General features: G+C 45.9%; 1 protein-coding gene across 6 annotated transcripts in view; it reads left to right on the plus strand.

Moving 5' to 3' along the window:
- IDUA (alpha-L-iduronidase) overlaps positions 1-17,573 on the plus strand; it is a 95,260-nt gene that overhangs the window by 56,226 nt on the left and 21,461 nt on the right. For 4 of the 6 annotated variants that reach the window (XM_038401907.2, XM_043514248.1, XM_043514249.1 and 1 more), the window contains 9 exons: positions 1,053-1,148; positions 1,778-1,980; positions 3,266-3,445; positions 6,123-6,339; positions 7,316-7,528; positions 8,215-8,336; positions 12,767-12,892; positions 13,998-14,074; positions 15,009-15,109. In XM_038401907.2, coding sequence (XP_038257835.1) covers positions 1,053-1,148; positions 1,778-1,980; positions 3,266-3,445; positions 6,123-6,339; positions 7,316-7,528; positions 8,215-8,336; positions 12,767-12,892; positions 13,998-14,074; positions 15,009-15,109 — 1,335 coding nt within the window. The remainder of the gene's footprint in view (positions 1-1,052; positions 1,149-1,777; positions 1,981-3,265; positions 3,446-6,122; positions 6,340-7,315; positions 7,529-8,214; positions 8,337-12,766; positions 12,893-13,997; positions 14,075-15,008; positions 15,110-17,573) is intronic. The other 2 variants (XM_043514250.1, XM_043514251.1) reach the window with 2 other exon arrangements.

The following is a 17,573-nucleotide window of genomic DNA, read 5'->3' on the forward strand; positions in this document are numbered from 1 at the left end:
CTGAAACAACTTGAAACAAGTCATGGAGCTCAATACATTTAAGTTTCTGCCCATTGAGTGAGGAGTTCTAATTGAGGCTCAGAATTATTTGCCCAATTCCACTTCTTATCTTTTATTAGTTTCATTTTCACCACTCAACGTTAGACAATACAAAACTAAAAACAACTAATACAGTGTTTAGCCCAATTAAAAATTAGGCTAAGTCAAACTGTGTAGGCTGAAATCATGAGGATTAGCACTTCCTCGGTGCTGTTCACCCACAGCTAAAAGCGCTGTACAAATAACGAACCTCTTAAGTCTCTCACATCCCTGGGAAGTAGATAAAATAAATACCATTCCCCCATTTTGCAGATGGGTGAACTGAGGTACCGACAAGTTAAGTGACATGCCCAGGGTCACACTGGAAGTCAATGACAATGTCAGGAATGAGAATAGAAGAAGTGATGGATTTTCAAGTCTGACCAAAAAGTGACATGATTGACATGATTTAGCAAAGTTCTGGTCAGGAGAGAAGAAGAGGGGCATCTAAGAGAACAAGGCTGCAAGGATGGTTGTGGTTTATAGCAGATAGCAACCTTTTGAATAGTTCAAGGCCTTTAGTAGCCCTCTCAGTCTTTGCTTCGGGAGCCACCAGAACTGTGCAAGGGCAGCCATGTATTTATATGTAGGTAGGCATTGCATGTTGTATATATGTAGTGAACATGATCGTTTGGATTCAGTATGGCCTTACATTGGTTGTGTAAAGAGTAAGATAGATAACAGTGGTTGACAGGAAGAAAGCTGGTGTTGATAGCCACAGAGAATGAGCAAAAGAGCTACTTTTTAGTCACAGAGGCTCAAATTCAGCCATTTGAGCCAGGCCGTTGAGCCAGCCGTTGAATACCACAGCCGTTGAAATCCATGGTAGCTGCACAGGCACTTCAAAGGGCAGAATTTAATCCACTATGTTTGGAAGACGACAGGTTGGTCCTGAGCTCTATCCCTGAAGGATGAATTATTCATTGCTACATGGAAGCATACCGTGCAGTAATGAAAGGTAGTTTCATTTGCAGATAGATATGGATTGGAACATGTTGCCAAATGGAATTTTGAAACTTGGAACGAGCCAGATCATCATGATTTCGATAATGTGTCAATGAGTGTCAAAGGTAAGTTTGTTTCTTTTGACCTTGATTTAATTCGTGTGGGAGTGGAGTAGGGTAGGGGCAGGTGGGGTGATAAATAATAGGGTATATACAGGTATATTCTGTTTTATAAGGGATTGGCCCTAGGTGTGATCCACATAATGTCCTTTAATAGCATTCCTACCCTGAATTTCATAAAATCTCATGTTAGACTTTAACATGAGAGAAAACAGAAATGAGAGTGGGGAATGGGGAGTAAGGGTGACACCAATACAACCATGTTTTTCATTGTTTGGTTATAAACTAAAGTTGTGCTATGAAGTTTTCTTTTCTGCTTTAAAGCCACGTGTTTTAATAGATATGTGCCTCGATAGTTTGCCCAGGCTCCTTTAAAGGAGCTTCCTGTTGCCGAGACTGTATGAAACCAAGGGAGGGGACTTCGAGACCCTTGTTGTGATCAATAATGGAGAGAGGAAGGGGAAAAAAGTGGCTTCAAACACATCATATGCTGTTAGTTGTGCATACTTTCTAATTGCTCACAGTCTGCTGCAGCAATATGAGGACTGACCATACTCTTCGGTAATTTGAATCAAGACACCATTATAATTTTAAGCTGTAACCATCTACTGTATACATAATTGTTCTGACTCTAGGGTTTCTCAATTATTACGATGCATGCTCAGAAGGGTTAAGAGAAGCTAGTTCTTTACTGAAATTTGGAGGCCCAGGAGATTCTTTCCATCCATTCCCTAAGTCGCCCATCAGCTGGAGTCTTCTACATCACTGCTACAATGGAACCAACTTCTTCACTGGAGCAACTGGTGTGAGGTTGGACTACATAGCCCTACATAAGAAGGTCAGTCCAAGGCTTCTAACTGTTTAATAAAGAAAAGTGTATATGAGAGTATTTCTTAATCCAGTGACAGGTTTCAGAGTAGCAGCCGTGTTAGTCTGTATCTGCAAAAAGAAAAGGAGTACTTGTGGCACCTTAGAGACTAACAAATTTATTTGAGCATAAGCTTTCGTGAGCTACAGCTGTAGCTCACAAAAGCTTATGCTCAAATAAATTTTTTAGTCTCTAAGGTGCCACAAGTACTCCTTTTCTTCTTAATCCAATGTATTGCTACGGTTGACTGTGCAGCCCCTCTGGTTTATAAAGTTCACTTTCAGAATTCGGCTCTACCTGTACTGGAGTATGTAACCATAACAATTCCAGAGTGTTCTAATAGACAAATCTCCTTCCAAGCTGAATGCTTCCATGTCTAGTCTCCACTTGAAAACAACTTTTCCGCTACTTTCACAGGTGAAGAGTGGGGGAAAATAACTCTTGACTACCTGTTAACAGTTCTACTGCCTGAACAGATAGAGTAGAAATGTTAAAGTTGACAGGCAAGTGATCTCTTTTATTGGACCAGCTTCTGATGGTGAGAGAGACCAGCTTTTGAGCCACGCAGAGCTCTTCTTCAGATCCAATAAAAGATATTATCTCACTTATTTTGTCTCTCTAATAGCCTGGGACCGACACAGCTACAACAACACTGCACACAAATCTGACAGGGACATACGTGCTTGTGCTCTGTCTTACAGAGCAGAGGTTCTCAAACTGGGAGGCAGGCCCTCCTGGGGGGGGCACAGAATGTATTCGGGGGGAGGAGGAGCATGAGAAGCTTTAGGGGGAAAAAACCTTACTGCACACATTTTACCCATAGCAATGAATAATTAGCAAATCTGACTCCTCCAACCATACCAGGGCCTTAGATGGTGTTGTGCATTTTGATGGATTTCTGTTAAGCTTGCATAGCATTATACAAAATCGTTGCCATCTGTATGTCAATCCGTTTGCTGTGATGCCGTGTGCATATTTATTTGTAAACAAATCAACCATAATCGCAATTTTGCTTTTGTTCTTATTACAATGAATCATTGGCTCTGTTTGAATCAGTGCTTCACTGTTTTTAATATTTAGTGAGAGCTGCATGTTGATTTTTTTTAATTGATATATATACTTGGGGGGGCAATAAACAACTACAGACACAAAGAAGGGGGGCCTAATCAAATAAGTTTGAGAACCACTGTTCAGAGTACCGTACATGACACTTTGCTTCCTCACTTTGCATGAAACGGGATTCCTGTTGTTACAGGGAGCTGGAAGTTCTCTTCACATCTTAGAGCAAGAAACAGAAGCAATGGAACAAATTCAGAAGTTGTTCCCAAATTTCACCTCGGTTCCTGTATACAATGATGAAGCAGACCCACTGGTTGGATGGTCAGTTCCACAAACGTGGAGAGCTGATGTGACCTATGCAGCCATGGTGGTGAAGGTAACTCAATGCTCTCTTAGTGTCTTCATCTAATAAGCTAATCTGCAGAGCAAGTGTGTTGCCAAAAGAATGTTTTATTAGGTTTCTGGATGGACTTCAGGAAAAAATTACAAGCTAAATCCTGAGGTTTGAATGCTCTCACACCAGGGTGTCAGGTGCTTTAACTTGACAGCTTTAGTTAATTCATCTTCCCATTCCCAAGTGTCTCTGTAGAAAACAGCCCTATGAAAACTCCTCCTCCTTTGAGAACTGGAGAATGTGCGGGGGACACTGTTACCGTGAATCCTACTGCATGATTGGGTAAACTCACTTTCCCCCATTCCCTGTAATAGGCTTGCCACTATCTTCTTGTGGTGCATTATACACCCGCAACTGTACAAAATCAGCCTTTCCCAGAAAGCCCTAAGCACCACTAATATCCTTCTTGACTGCTTAATGCAGTAGTTCTTGGGCTTTGGGTGAGGTCTCTGCACAGAGGGCTGACATGACCTCATTATTACTGTCCGCACCAAGGGTCAGACCATGCAATGGGCATATGGCCCTGAGTTGGGGGGAAGTGCAGAACTAGGTAACCATGGAGGCAACTGCAATGCTGTGGAAGAGACCACCTCCTCCTGGGAGCATGCCAGTTGTACCAACCTGTGAATGTTCCCTATGGTATTTTCTGAACCATACCCTCACATTTGGAGAGGAGATGTGAGCAACTTGATGGATCTTTCTAAGTCCCTGCAAAGCCCATGGGAGTATTGACCTGAAAAATTGACTGGGTTTGCACCCTGGATGTGCACAAACCTCTAAGTGTGAGCTGGCACATCTCATTTCTCAAATACTTCCTGTCTGTGGTATACTTGTGATGGACAGAGACAAGCTTTCAGGCTAACACAAAGCCCTTCTTCTGGTCTGGGAAAGGTTATTTAGCATAAGTAGTTAACACCTTTCAATCTGTTCCACCTTGTATTTAGCAGTGTCACTGAGTACCTTGCCCAGATCTGAAGAAGAGCTCTGTGTAAGCTCGAAAGTTCATCTCTCTCACCAACAGAAGTTGGGCTACTAAAAGATATTATCATGTCTCTCTAATATCCTGGGACCAACACGGCTGTGGCTACACTGTACACTTGGGATAGCTTTGTCACTGCCTATGTCACACCATTTTTAGCTGACTCTTTAAAGAAAGCGCGTCTCCTCTCAGCCCCTTCACAGGCTCCTTATTATTGCCTTGCAAAAAGTGTAAACATTTGGGGGATTTGCCTGCAGAACTCTTCACTTTTCTGCTCAGGCCTACACTTTTGATCTATCTCCTTGTTGCATTGGTCGCCATTTTACAGAGGAATAAAAGGGGTGTGCCCAAGGTCACTCAGCAAGGAATTGGAACCGGGCCAAAGCCTGCACTTTGTTATGCCCGTGTAAATCCAAAGCAACTCCACCAAGATCAGTGGAGTTATTTCGTACTGTTCGGGTGTAAGCCCAGAGTGCTAGTCCAATACTTAGACCATAAGACTACCTCTTGTATTGCAATTAATAGCATACGTGGTCCACTAATGAATGATCCTAATCACTGTCCCAATTATTATAATTGGTGAAACGATAAGGGCAAAACGCTGCTAAATTCTTATACAAGCAGTACAATGAGGTCACTAATGAAACATTATTTTGACAGAAAATGCGGAAATCACATCTCTAGTGAGAGCTCTTTACGTAAATACTAAACCACGCTAATAATTCCATCCTCTGGACACTTAAGACAACTTTCTGAGGAAGTGTATGTCAACCTTCACTACTAATAAAAGAGTTTCTCAGGGATGGTGTGAAGACTCCAGATTTTCCGAAAGGACTGCTACGGAACTCTCTTCAGAAATCTAGTAGAGCTATCTCCATTGTCTGTAATTCCAGTGTACAGCTAACATGGCTTGAGCCCCTTCACCTCCTGCTTACACAGCGTGTCTAGAACTCTTCCTTTGTGCAGCGCTTGGCATTCTCACAGAGAGCCCACTGCTCCCTGTGCATTCTCACAGCTAGGGTTAATCCTACACATCTGAGTCAATGCACTGCTTCAATCCTACTGATGCCCTAATTTTAGCCAACCTGAGATCTTATCTGAACTAAAGCCACTCTGAGATGATCTTCATGAATTTTGAAGCCAAAATGTTGTATGCTTTTGCTTTCATTGCATGTACAGCTCTTCATCCTGCACACACATGTGGCAGCATAGGGGTGAAACTACACCTCTACCCTGATATAACGCTGTCTTCAGGAGCCAAAAAATCTTACCACGTTATAGGTGAAAACGCATTATATTGAACTTGCTTTGATCCCCGGAGCATGCAGCCCTGCCCCCCCGGAGCACTGCTTTACCCCTTTATATTCAAATTTGTGTTATATCAGGTTGCGTTATATCGGGGTAGAGATGTAGTTCTGTAGCTTCACTGCAATATCCAAATGAAGCTAGGGTGCTCTAATCTGCTGTTTTCAGTGGGTAAACGAATGCACGGAAATGAGTTAAAGTGGCCCCTGACAGAAGCAGCCCATCATGTAGAACTGCCACAGGATCATGTATGCTGAATATGCAGTTCAACAGAAATAAGACTGTTGGTTTTAAAATAGGAATCTATTCATTAGAGTGTCAGCAAGAAATGGTTTTTCCCCAGCATGACAGCCAGTTTTTCGCATTACTTTACAGGTAATCATCCAACATCAAAACCTGCTCATTTCCAAAGCCAACAACACTGTCAACTACACTTTACTGAGTAATGACAATGCCTTCATGAACTACCATCCCCATTACTTCACCCAGAGAACACTGACTGCCCGATTTCAGATGAACAACACAAAGCCACCTCATGTCCAGATGGTGAGGAAGCCTGTGCTGACTGTAATGGGCTTGCTGGCACTGCTAGGTATGGTAAATATTTATTTTAAGTCGCTAAATGCCAGTCCCCAGTCACGTGCAAGTTACATGCTTAAAATCTATCAACAAGTCATCTACTCCATCTTCCTGCTAAAGCAGGGTTATTCCCTCCTACACATTTACTAGCAATTTGTCCAGTCCAGTTGTATGTGTCACAAGGAATGGTGCTTCCACCCCTCTCCCTCGGAGATTAACAGTCTTGGTGTCAGGCTGTTTTCCTGACAGTCTGTTATCCCTCTAAATTGATCCTATTGCTTCTGTTTATACCCCATATGTCACCTCGGTCAGTACCTTTCCTTTTATATTTGTGGACTGGTATCCCCCCGGGCCAGGTCCATTCAAGCTATATTACTCTTTAATAAGCTCTCTGGCCTCTCAATTTTTCTGAGCTCCTGCCAAGGTGTTAATCTAGGCCCTGATTCTCTTAGACACACGCTTAAGTCTTATTGACTTAAAACTATTATTAGGCATGTAGTACCTAAATGCCAAACAGGTTGGCAGATCACCGAGGTGCTGTACAGACATAGTAAATGAGATTTATGCGTATGTTGAAGTGATTTGCAGAACCAGGGCTGTATTTCCAGAGCTGAACACCATGGGCAGTTTCAGTTATGCCAAGTTTCAGAGTAGCAGCCGTGGTAGTCTGTATTTGCAAAAAGAAAAGGAGTACTTGTGACACCTTAGAGACTAACAAATTTATTTGAGCATAAGCCGATGAAGTGAGCTATAGCTCACGAAAGCTTATGGTCAAAAAAATTTGTTAGTCTCTAAGGTGCCACAAGTACTCCTTTTAGTTATGCCAAGGTAAATCCAGTGACTTCACCAGTGCTACTTCAAATTCATGCTGGTATAACCAAGTAATCTATAGCTCAGCACTGCATATAGACAGTTATGAGTTTCACCTCGTCACAGGTCTACAGCTGTGCTAGTTACCTTTTGTGACAAAAATATATTTTTACTTTCAGGGGAAAACCAAGTTTTTGCAGATATTATCAGCAAAGACGAAAGTGCCGACACCAACACTGTTGGTGTACTAGCCACCGCGCACGCTCCTGCTGAGCTACAGCCGTCAGACAGCTGGCAGGCCACCATACTGATCTACGCTAGTGATGATAACCAGACATCCTGTAACATCAGTGCCGTAACATTGAACATTACCCATTTCCCCAGGCATGCAGGTAAACGGGCTGTGTGTGGGAATTTGCGTACTGGAGTTCCAGGAAAAGGTTCACATTAAACATTTCCAAAGTGTTCATTTTATAACTGAGGTCACAGCTAGAATTTGTATATTACCAAGCAAATTCCATTTGTGACTAGAAATCTCTCCTTACCTGGCAGCCCCAGATTTTCTGGGGTCTGGGAGCACTGTATTAGGAAAGATTGTGGATCCTGATCCCAGAGTTGGACCTGCCTCCAGCTTTTAAGGGATACTGTGAACTCTACCCTTTCAGAAACTATTCAACCCAGCAGCCCCTGAGCCAGATCTCGCTGAGCAAAGAGTTCCCTCTGGGATTGATCACGATGTAATCTAGATATTGAACATTGCACAATGTATAGGATTTGCTGGTGTTGTCTTCAACAGTTGCTACTGGGCTTCAGCACCTGTGAAAGTCAGGACACTTCTATTTAGGAGCCTAGATAGGAATTTAAAAGCATAACATTAAGGACCCAGGCTTGAAAATATTTAGTCTTAAGCACTTGTGAACATTTTACCCCGAGTCTCATTGACTTTCAGTGAGATTCAGGCTCTGAAGTCACTTTTGAAAATGGGGCTTTGGCTCTTAAGTCATTTAAGCACTTTTGAAAGTCTTACCCTTCGTTTTTAAACCCAGATCAGGAGCTTTACATGTTTGTGTTTCCAAAGATCTTGTGTATGTGACATACTACCTGGACAACAACCTAACCAATCCCTATTTGGAGTGGAAGAAAGTAGGAAGCCCTGATTTTCCTTCTGTAAAGCAATTCCAGCAAATAAGGGATGCCGAGGTATGATGCATATGTGGTAAAAATTGTCACAGTGTCAACACACTGTTCATGAACTGGTGACCTTATGGCTAAGGAGCCTGATGACTGGTTTATGTTCTGGACTAGTATTTCTCAAACTGGGGTCCGCGGAACTCAGGGTCCCCAAGGGTACTCCAGGGGATCCGCAGGCAGCACTAGTCAACTCCTCCCTTCCCCTCTCTCCCTCAGCTCCTCCCCTTCTTCCCCAGCACCTCCTGCACTCTGGAAGATTATAGGCACTAAAAGTCCAGCAGCGCAGCGGGGCTCAGGCAGGTTACCTGCCTGCCCTGGCTTCATGCTGCTCCTGGAAGCAGCCAGTATGTCCCTGTGCCCCTGGTAGGGGGGACAGGGGGGGAGGCGCAGTGGGTCTCCGCATGCTTCCTTCACCCCGAGCGCTGACTCCACAGCTCCCATTGGCCTGCGGGCAGGGGCAGCACGCGGAGATCTCCTGCTCCCCCACACACACCTAGGAGCTGTTGCTTTCGGAAGCCATCCAAGGTAAGCACCACCCGGCAGGAACCCACACTCCAACCCCTTGCCCTATCCCAGAACCCACAACCCGCGCCCAAACTCCATCCCAGAACCCGCACCGCCTCCTGCATCCCAACCCCGTGCCCAGCCTGGTGAAAGTAAGTGAGGGTGGGGGAGAGCGAGTGATGGGGGGAGGGGAGGATGGAGTGAGTGGGGGGCGGGAAGAGGTGGGGCAGGGGTGGAGTCTTGGGGGAAGGGGTGGAGTGGGGGCGGAGCCTGGGGCTGAACAGGGGATTTGGAGGTCCCCAAAAATTTTTAAATCAAAATGGGGGTCTTCAGGTTGCTAAAGTTTGAGAACCGCTGTTCTGGAGGATTATTTAGATACTAAGTTTAGCATGGACTGAGTCATGTGGTTATCACCTCTTTCCTCCTTGATTGCCATGATAAGCCTAGACAGGTAGCTGCATTACAGCTTGCTCGAAAGCTTTAAGACTGCTAAGGGACTGCAGAGATGAGTGGGAACCCTCTTGTTTGTGTCTGCTCTTTGCTGTTTACATTAGATTTTAAATCTAAATCCATAGTAATACTGACCAGGGGAAAAATAAAATGTAGGACAAGTCTCAGACAGGTGACTGTAAGTCAGTTAGCATGCGCAGCCCTCCAACCACCAGAGATGGGCACTTCAAACAAATTTGGCATTGTAGCAGCTTTTACTAAACATTCAGCCTACATATGCCAAAAGGGCAGAATGCAGATCACCAACCTGCCTTACCAATTGTCCCACAGTTTAAGAAGTGACTGCCTTGCCTTAGTCAAGCAGTAACAGATGTTTAAAGCAAGTAATCTCCTGTCTCATTCCTCTGAAAATAAATCCAAACCAGAAAGTGAATGTGACATTTTGGGTGAAATCCTGGCACCATTGGAGGCAGTGGCAACTCTCATTGACTTTAATACGGGCTGGGTTTCACCTTTGTGGTTTTTTAATGCCCTATTACAGAGTTTCTCAAGTTTCTGGAGCTGGTAATAATTTACAGATTAAAGAATATCTGCAAACCCTCCCTCAAGACTTCTGATCCCTAACCATGACCAGGCCAAAGGCATGTAACTACCATGTTCTTAACTAGCAACTAATTATACAAAATTCATGAAAGAGAAACGTACGCAGTACAATGGAAAAACCTGTCTGGCTGCTGGAAGACAGTGCAGACTGGATTGGCTAAAAAGATTTAAGGAACCTTGATTGACAATCTATGGCAATTCTACACTTATCACCATCATCTGAGAAACTTGACTAGCTGAACTACAAGGAGAAAAGTGGGATAAGATCTTACACCGTAGTCATCCTCCTCCTTGAGAGCTATCCAAAGCTGGCTGAGGCCCTGGCATGAATCTTGCTGCCAGGTGCTGCAGCATCTTAAAAGGGGGACAAAGGGTTTGGTGAGCCCCCTCTTTCTGTGTGGGAGATCAGGGAAGCACAGCTAGGTCTGAAATTCCCTCCAAATGCCGAGTTATCAGCGGCTCAGTTTCTTCAGTAGAGTCTGAAACAAGAGGAAACAACTCCACTTGGTTATCAGCTTCCAGGTGTTTTCTATGAGTGCTTCTGCCTTGCTATGCATGGACAGAACATCGATATTCCCGGCTGGAGAGACGAGTGAAGCTCAATAAAGTGCCCACGTACATCAGTAACTTAAACTAAGTGCCGCACCCAGGATGAATTGGTGAAAGCGTCAGCAAAGGGAGAATGCTGATCACACAGGAAAACCTGCACCTCTGTCCTTAAAATCAAGAGGAGAACGGGAACTTTGCCTCATGAAAGTCACCTCGCAATGTGAGAGGAGCTACTGGTGGTAGGAAACTAGGGCTTAGCAGGGCAATGCAAAAGCTCTACATTTAGAGGACAGGTTTCTGGGAAGGTCACTAGTTCAGAGCTTGATGAAGGACTGGTGCTGGTTTGCAGGCACGCAGCGTATGAAAGTGTGAGGCAGTCGGTATGATGTTTAGGATCCATATGATCAGGTTGCTTTTAACTGTCATCAGCTGGGCTCTGTCCCCACAGATTGCAATACGCCACTCCCACTGAAAGCAGAGATCTGTGGCTGCTTCCCGGAAGGTCTCAAATAAGCACTGTGTGTGTCCTGGGCCAGCTTTACCAAGGAGCTAGGGGAAGAGAGCTGACTAGCCACAGTAGGAACTAGACAGAAAAACCCCTCGCGGAGAGGTAGAGAGAACCCTTCCATAACAAAACCAACATCTTGTGCTGTATACCAGCTGGGATCAGATCCAGAGGGACAAAAATCAACATATCAGTAGGTCTCTCCCAGCCTTCCCTTCTCCCTCACGGGTCTGGAGCTGCCCTCGTTCATTGGGCATTTAAAGAGCTGGTGACTTAAATTCAGAGGGGTGGGGGACTGAAGACAGCTGGCCCCATCTGTCCACTGACTGTGTGAATGAACATTCTGTAGCCCGCACTTCCCTTCCCCTCAGGGAAAGCCTGCTGGCTTCCTTCTGCACTCTCAGATGTAGGGGCTAAGTTAAGGGTGATGTGGGGCAATGCATCTCCCCCTTCTTAGTCCAAAGTAGATAGGAACTTCCCGTGGTTTAGGTATCCAGCACTCTCCTGCCTCTTCCCCATCGCTCAGGCATCCATGAGATCCTTGCTCTGCCAGCTGTCTGAAACCTGCTTTCTCCCACTTATTTCCTCCAGCTGCAGAGGACACCGTCCAGGGTTGAATTACCTGGCAGATGTTGAGGGGCAGAGCCAACTATAGGCTCTGTCTACAGACCGGACACTTAACTCATTCTTCCCCTGCCCAGTCGACAGCTTGTAAACGCCCTCACTGGCACAAAAGGGTCTGAAGCTGGTTTCAAGCGAGTAGCTGTTCCTATAACTCAGTCATTTCCACTGAGTAGGGAAGGTGCCTCTTTAGCACTCCGTGTGCACCTTGCACTGTGGTGAGCTTTGCAAAGATAGCTAATCAGAAAGGCGTTATTGGGTCATTACTCAAACTGGCATGCAGGTGGCCTTGGTTTTCAGGCTCCATCCTTAAAACTGCAGACTACTTTCAGTGATGGATGTTTGGCTTCTAAAGATCACAGTGACTCTGCAGGCTTCGTACTCTGATGCAGCCCTTTGGAACAAACTGCACAAGGCACTCACAAAACTAATAAACCATACATCATACATGTCTATCCTAGTTCCACATTGGCATAGGAACAGCCTGACACTGCCCTTTCCACCAGTCATCCCTCAACCAGAATTGAGCTCCAGCAAAGACCAAACAACGGCCAGTCCATGCGAGGCTCAGCCGTGCTCTCAGGCTTGGCCAACTGGTCCACTGCTCCTGTCCTGCATTGGGTTCGTGCGTGGCTTCTTGCACTTCATGTCATCCTAAGGGCTCTTTAGGGGACTTGTCTTATATCAGGCACACACACGCATGGAAAGAAGTCTAATACTCTTAGCCATCTGCTGCGTCCATTCACATCCTGCACTAATCTACACAGAACAGAGGTCCCAGCAATGTGCTGGCCATGTGGAACACATTACAAGGCTCTTGCCTGTCCTTTTTTTTCCTGTTTTCAACATTACCAAATTTGCAAACCTTGGCATATTGTATGACCTTCTTTGGCCCCCTCCCTGAGGTCACAACCCACATTTTGGGTATCTGGATCCTAACTAATTAGTCAGGCAAACAGGCCCTACAATCACTGAACAGTTAGATAAAGTAGAGGAATAGATATTAGTCTCCTATTTCACTGAGAAATGCTGCAAGTTATGATCTAGCAGGCTGCAAACTTTTAAAATGCCATTAAAAGTGGCCATGCTAATTTACAGGTACAGCAACGTTACACTCCAGAATCAGTGCAGCTATAAAATGACTGTAGAAAGAATGGTGAATATTGATTTCTTTACATACCGCCTCCATTCGGCTTCGGTTTTGCAGGACCCGCTGGTGACGGGACCATTCCCAGTTCCTGGGGACGGCCGCCTGATCTTAAAACAGGAACTCCCACTTCCATCGATCTTCCTCATCCATGTCTGTGCAAGACCTCACTCTGTTCCCATTCAAGTATGTACCATGATTCAGTGTCAGGGGACTGAGTTTGTCACTGTTCCTGTATAGCCTGGTTGAATCCTATGGGCATGTCTACACTGCAAGGGTCTGGCCTGTGCCAGCTGACTTGGGCTTATGGGGCTCAGGCAAAGAGGTTGTTTAACTGCAGTGTAGATGTTCGGGCTCATGCTGGAGCCTGGGCTCTAGGACTTTGCGTGGGGGGAAGTCCCAGATCTTGGGCTGCCGCCTAAGCCCAAACAGCTGCACTGCAATTAAACAGCCCCATAGCCCAAGTCAGCTGGCACAGGCCAGCCACAGGTGTGTAATCGCAGTATAGACATACCCTATTGGGCTATCAGACTTCAATTAATGAAGGCAGCTATGCCTCAGTCGGCTCATTATTATAAGGTAGCATCGGAGAATTATTTAAGCAAGGAGCCAAATTTTCCTGTGACAAAGCGATTCCATGCCTCACATTCCAGGATAAACATCCCCACAGCAGGTGGTGTGAGCAACCAGCTGAGTTAAAAGTCAAACCTACCCGTTGCTGGAAAAAATCATTAATGAAATGATGGGAAGTACAGCATTTCCTAGTCTTGAAAATGGGGCAGAGGCTTTAAGGCTTAAAAGCCAAGCATTAAAAATAACATTTCAGCTAAGGGCCTGTTTAAATGTTTTATAACCACACATAAGATGCAGTTGTAGCTGTGATGACACCTGTTAGGCATGTCCTGTGAGGTGCTGAGTACCCTTAACTGCCAGGGATACATATGGGGAGTTGAGAGCATTGGGCTACAGAACTGTAGGGCCAAGAAGTTGGAAAAAAGGATCTAAAACTGAGTCTAAATCCAGATTGAGGCATCAAAATAAGTGGAATGATTTTTCCCCAAGGTTCCCACTGAAATCTAAAGGTGCTCACTACTTGGGAAAACCAGGCTACTTCATTTGAAATCCATATTGAGGCACCGAAGTTTTAGCTACCCATTTACTTCAAAATAGTTAAGCCAAGACTACGTATTAAAGGGGTTAAATATGATCCGATGCTGCTGCATCATCAGTGTGTTATCATAGCAACACACTTCTTCCCTCTATATTAATGTGGGCCTCTCTCTGCTCTCAGGTGGCAGGCGTTCACTTGATCCCTCTGACAAAGGGGCAGGTTGCAGTACTTTGGGACGATGACTGTGTGGCTTCAAGGTAGGTGCGTTTTGAAGACCGAGGTAGAAGTAAGACCAGGACACAGATGTAATCTCATCAGGCCTAGGCATGAAATGGCTACGCCCTGTTTACTCTCTCTGCGAAGTGCTAGGCAGTATCCCTGGCACTTTGTCGATTTTTTTCCAAAGCACAGTAGCTTTGAACACCAGAACAACCGTTAGAACCCACGTGCGGTATCACGGGAGGAACTCTTGAGCAGGTTCTTGGCTACGCTGCCTGTTGAGCGTGAGCCGCACTTGCAGCCTCACTAACACACAATGGCAATTCAGGGTGTCTTGCTCCCCTGGAGGAGATAGGAGGGCTCCACAAAAGCCCCTGTACTAAAAGATGATGCTTTAACCAATGCTGTCCAAGTTGCCCCTGCCAGATGTGAGTAACGAGGAATGTGGAGATAAAGGGCGAGGATTGTGTCCAAGTCAGAAGGCGTAGCCATCTGTCTGCAGACATGCTACTCCAGAAACAAACCTAATGTGTTCGACTAACGTGCAGATTGGGGACAGAGGACAGCCAACTCAGTGCATCCTTTGGGGTTGGTTAGCGCACCTCAGTATGTGCTGGCTTTCCTGCATAGTGGGCCTAAGCCTGTGAGAGGCTGAATATCTCCACGGGGGTGCTTCGCCCCGTCTCTCCCCCCGGGCACCTGGGGGAGCTGAAGGGGCTCTCCAGTTTGTCCGAGGCTCTCAGTACCTCGCGGGTCGGTCAGTCCTGGTGCTCGGTAGTGGCCTTCTCGAGCCATGACCCCAGCTCCTTGGTCTTTGGAGGGTCTGCTGCAGTACAGGACTTCCCTGGCCAGTAGCATGCAGCCCCAAGCGCGTCTCTTCCTCACCCCCCTGCATGGGCACGGCAGGGACAGGGAGGTGTGGCCGTCCTGGGGTCACCAGCAGCCAGCTGAGGTGTTTGGTTTCATTCCTAGATGTCTGAAAACATATGAAGTTGAGTTTTCATCGGACGGAAAAGCATACCGACGGATTAATGCCAGAGACACGCTCTTCACTCTCTGGGTCTACAGTCCTGGTAAAGTCGGCACTCACACTCAGTTGAATCTGTCCCCTCAGCATTCCAACTCGGTTGAAAGTGTACTAAGTTATATTTGTCATTAAGTTTAAGGAATACAGAGCCAGGTGTGTTCAAAGCTCTTCATTGCCAAAAATAAGACCAGGTTCCTCTCCTGGGGATCATACCCTTAGGTCTAGAGGATGCAGCCCTTACTATGAGTAAGTCCTGGTCACCATGGACAGTGCTTGCACCATCTGTCCCTAAGCATACAATCCTGAGGTCCTTGCTCAGTTTTCACTGAAGCCAACTCCCACTGAAGTCAACAGTGGTTTGAACACTAGAAGCACCTCCATCCTTGGCCCCTGTGTTCCATTGCCACAGCGCATGGGCAGGACCAACAGGGAAGGAAAGCTCATGCCAGATGTTGCTGTACTGAGTTATCCACACAGTCATTCATAGTAATATTCCCGTCACTACGTGCCATGTGTGGGCGTGGTTCTTTACAGCACCGGAGGATATGGTCCCTGCCCTGGGCGCTTACCCAGAACAGGCCTGATCCTGACTCTGCTATTGACAATGGGAGTTTTGCCAGTGACTTCATCAAAAGCAGGGCAGAATCCCATTTTGGACAGGCCCCACAGATGACACCAAGGGCCAGATCAGCTGCTGTGCTTCAGTTCAAGGTGTAGGTGTGTGATACTCTCTCAGGATGCCCAGGCCTGTGAGTCACCTTGTCCCCCACCTCCCACGTGAGGGAGTTTTGCTTTGGAAGCTGGATGTCAGCTCCCAGACCCCTCCAGCCACTTAAGCACTCTCCTCAGGGCTCTGCCAGCCCCTCCTTTGCTCTGCACCTTAATAGGCCCCCAAGCCACTCCAAAAGCATCCCCTGTAAGGTTCAGCCCATGTTGCTGGACACACACTGTCATGACTGAGAGAATAATACACACTTGTTTGATTCAGCTGAGTATCAGCTGCAGCATAAAAACACAGCACTGTAATCTAGTGATAGAGAAAACAAGTCTATGTTTCTTAACTAAGGGAAATGAGATTGTGACCACGGGTAACCACAACAACAGGTTACAAATAACACAGAACTATCACCCGCTTGCACTAGACTCGGACTTAATGTTAACAGGAGGCTAACCTTGTCTAAAGCGATTTCTCACCGCAGCCCTGTCTTGCGGGGTTTCAACCAAGGTTGGCTGAGATCCTGTTTTGTGGTGTAACTGCACTGCCTGGTCACTCCCCAAGTGCAGAATAAAAGAGGAGTCCTTGTGCTTTCCTCTTACACCCCCAAGTCCATTGTTTTTGTCCCCAGACTCAGGGTGACTGCCCTGTGGTTTCCTTCCAGGGGTGCTAGCTACTCTTTCTTTCCCATCCCCCTGTCGACCTGTTTTTCCTGTTGACTCGCATTTGTAAATGGGTCCTCCTTTCTGTTGTCTTTACAATACTTGATTAACATATGAACATGGGTAGGAGATTTCACATCCTTTTGTCTGGCAAAACCAATTTACCAACCCTGCCTGGGAGACAGCCTAAATCCACCTATTTTCAATACATACGCACAGCTTCTTAAGTTTCAGAGTAGCAGCCGTGTTAGTCTGTATTCGCAAAAAGAAAAGGAGTACTTGTGGCACCTTAGAGACTAACAAATTTATTAGAGCATAAGCTTTCGTGAGCTACAGCTCACTTCATCGGATGCATTTGGTGGAAAAAGCAGAGGAGAGATTTATATACACACACACAGAGAACATGAAACAATGGGTTTATCATACACACTGTAAGGAGAGTGATCACTTAAGATGAGCCATCACCAGCAGCAGGGGGGGGAAGGAGGAAAACCTGCTGCTGGTGATGGCTCATCTTAAGTGATCACTCTCCTTACAGTGTGTATGATAAACCCATTGTTTCATGTTCTCTGTGTGTGTGTATATAAATCTCTCCTCTGCTTTTTCCACCAAATGCATCCGATGAAGTGAGCTGTAGCTCACGAAAGCTTATGCTCTAATAAATTTGTTAGTCTCTAAGGTGCCACAAGTACTCCTTTTCTTTTTACAGCTTCTTAAATGTCACCCATATGTACATCACCCAATGCCTCTGAGGATCAGTGTGATGTAAGCTCCCATTAGACACCTCACGCAAGCCTTTTGGGGTATATACTATGAAAGCAGTGCGTCAGGTGTAGTGAGTTTGCCAGGCCTGAGAGGAGTGGCTGTTACAGAATAGTGGACCCTTTGCCATTTGGCACTGAAAGGGATTCTTAGGGTCATAAGATGAACCACAGCGTGGGCGAGGGGAAGAGGTCTTGCAGGAGCAGGATATGGGTCCCTGATTTTCTGCTGTGGTTCAAGTTAGAACATCTTGGGAGCTGCTGTTTACTTGGCAAAGGCTCCCGGAGGGATAGCCAGAGCACACTGCCCCACCCTGGGCGTGGGAGTCAGCCATGCCAGCTCTATACCTGCTATAGACCCACTTATGCTGG

Source organism: Dermochelys coriacea, chromosome 5 (assembly GCF_009764565.3).
Source record: "Dermochelys coriacea isolate rDerCor1 chromosome 5, rDerCor1.pri.v4, whole genome shotgun sequence".
In the NCBI taxonomy this organism is placed as follows: Eukaryota; Metazoa; Chordata; order Testudines; family Dermochelyidae; genus Dermochelys; species Dermochelys coriacea.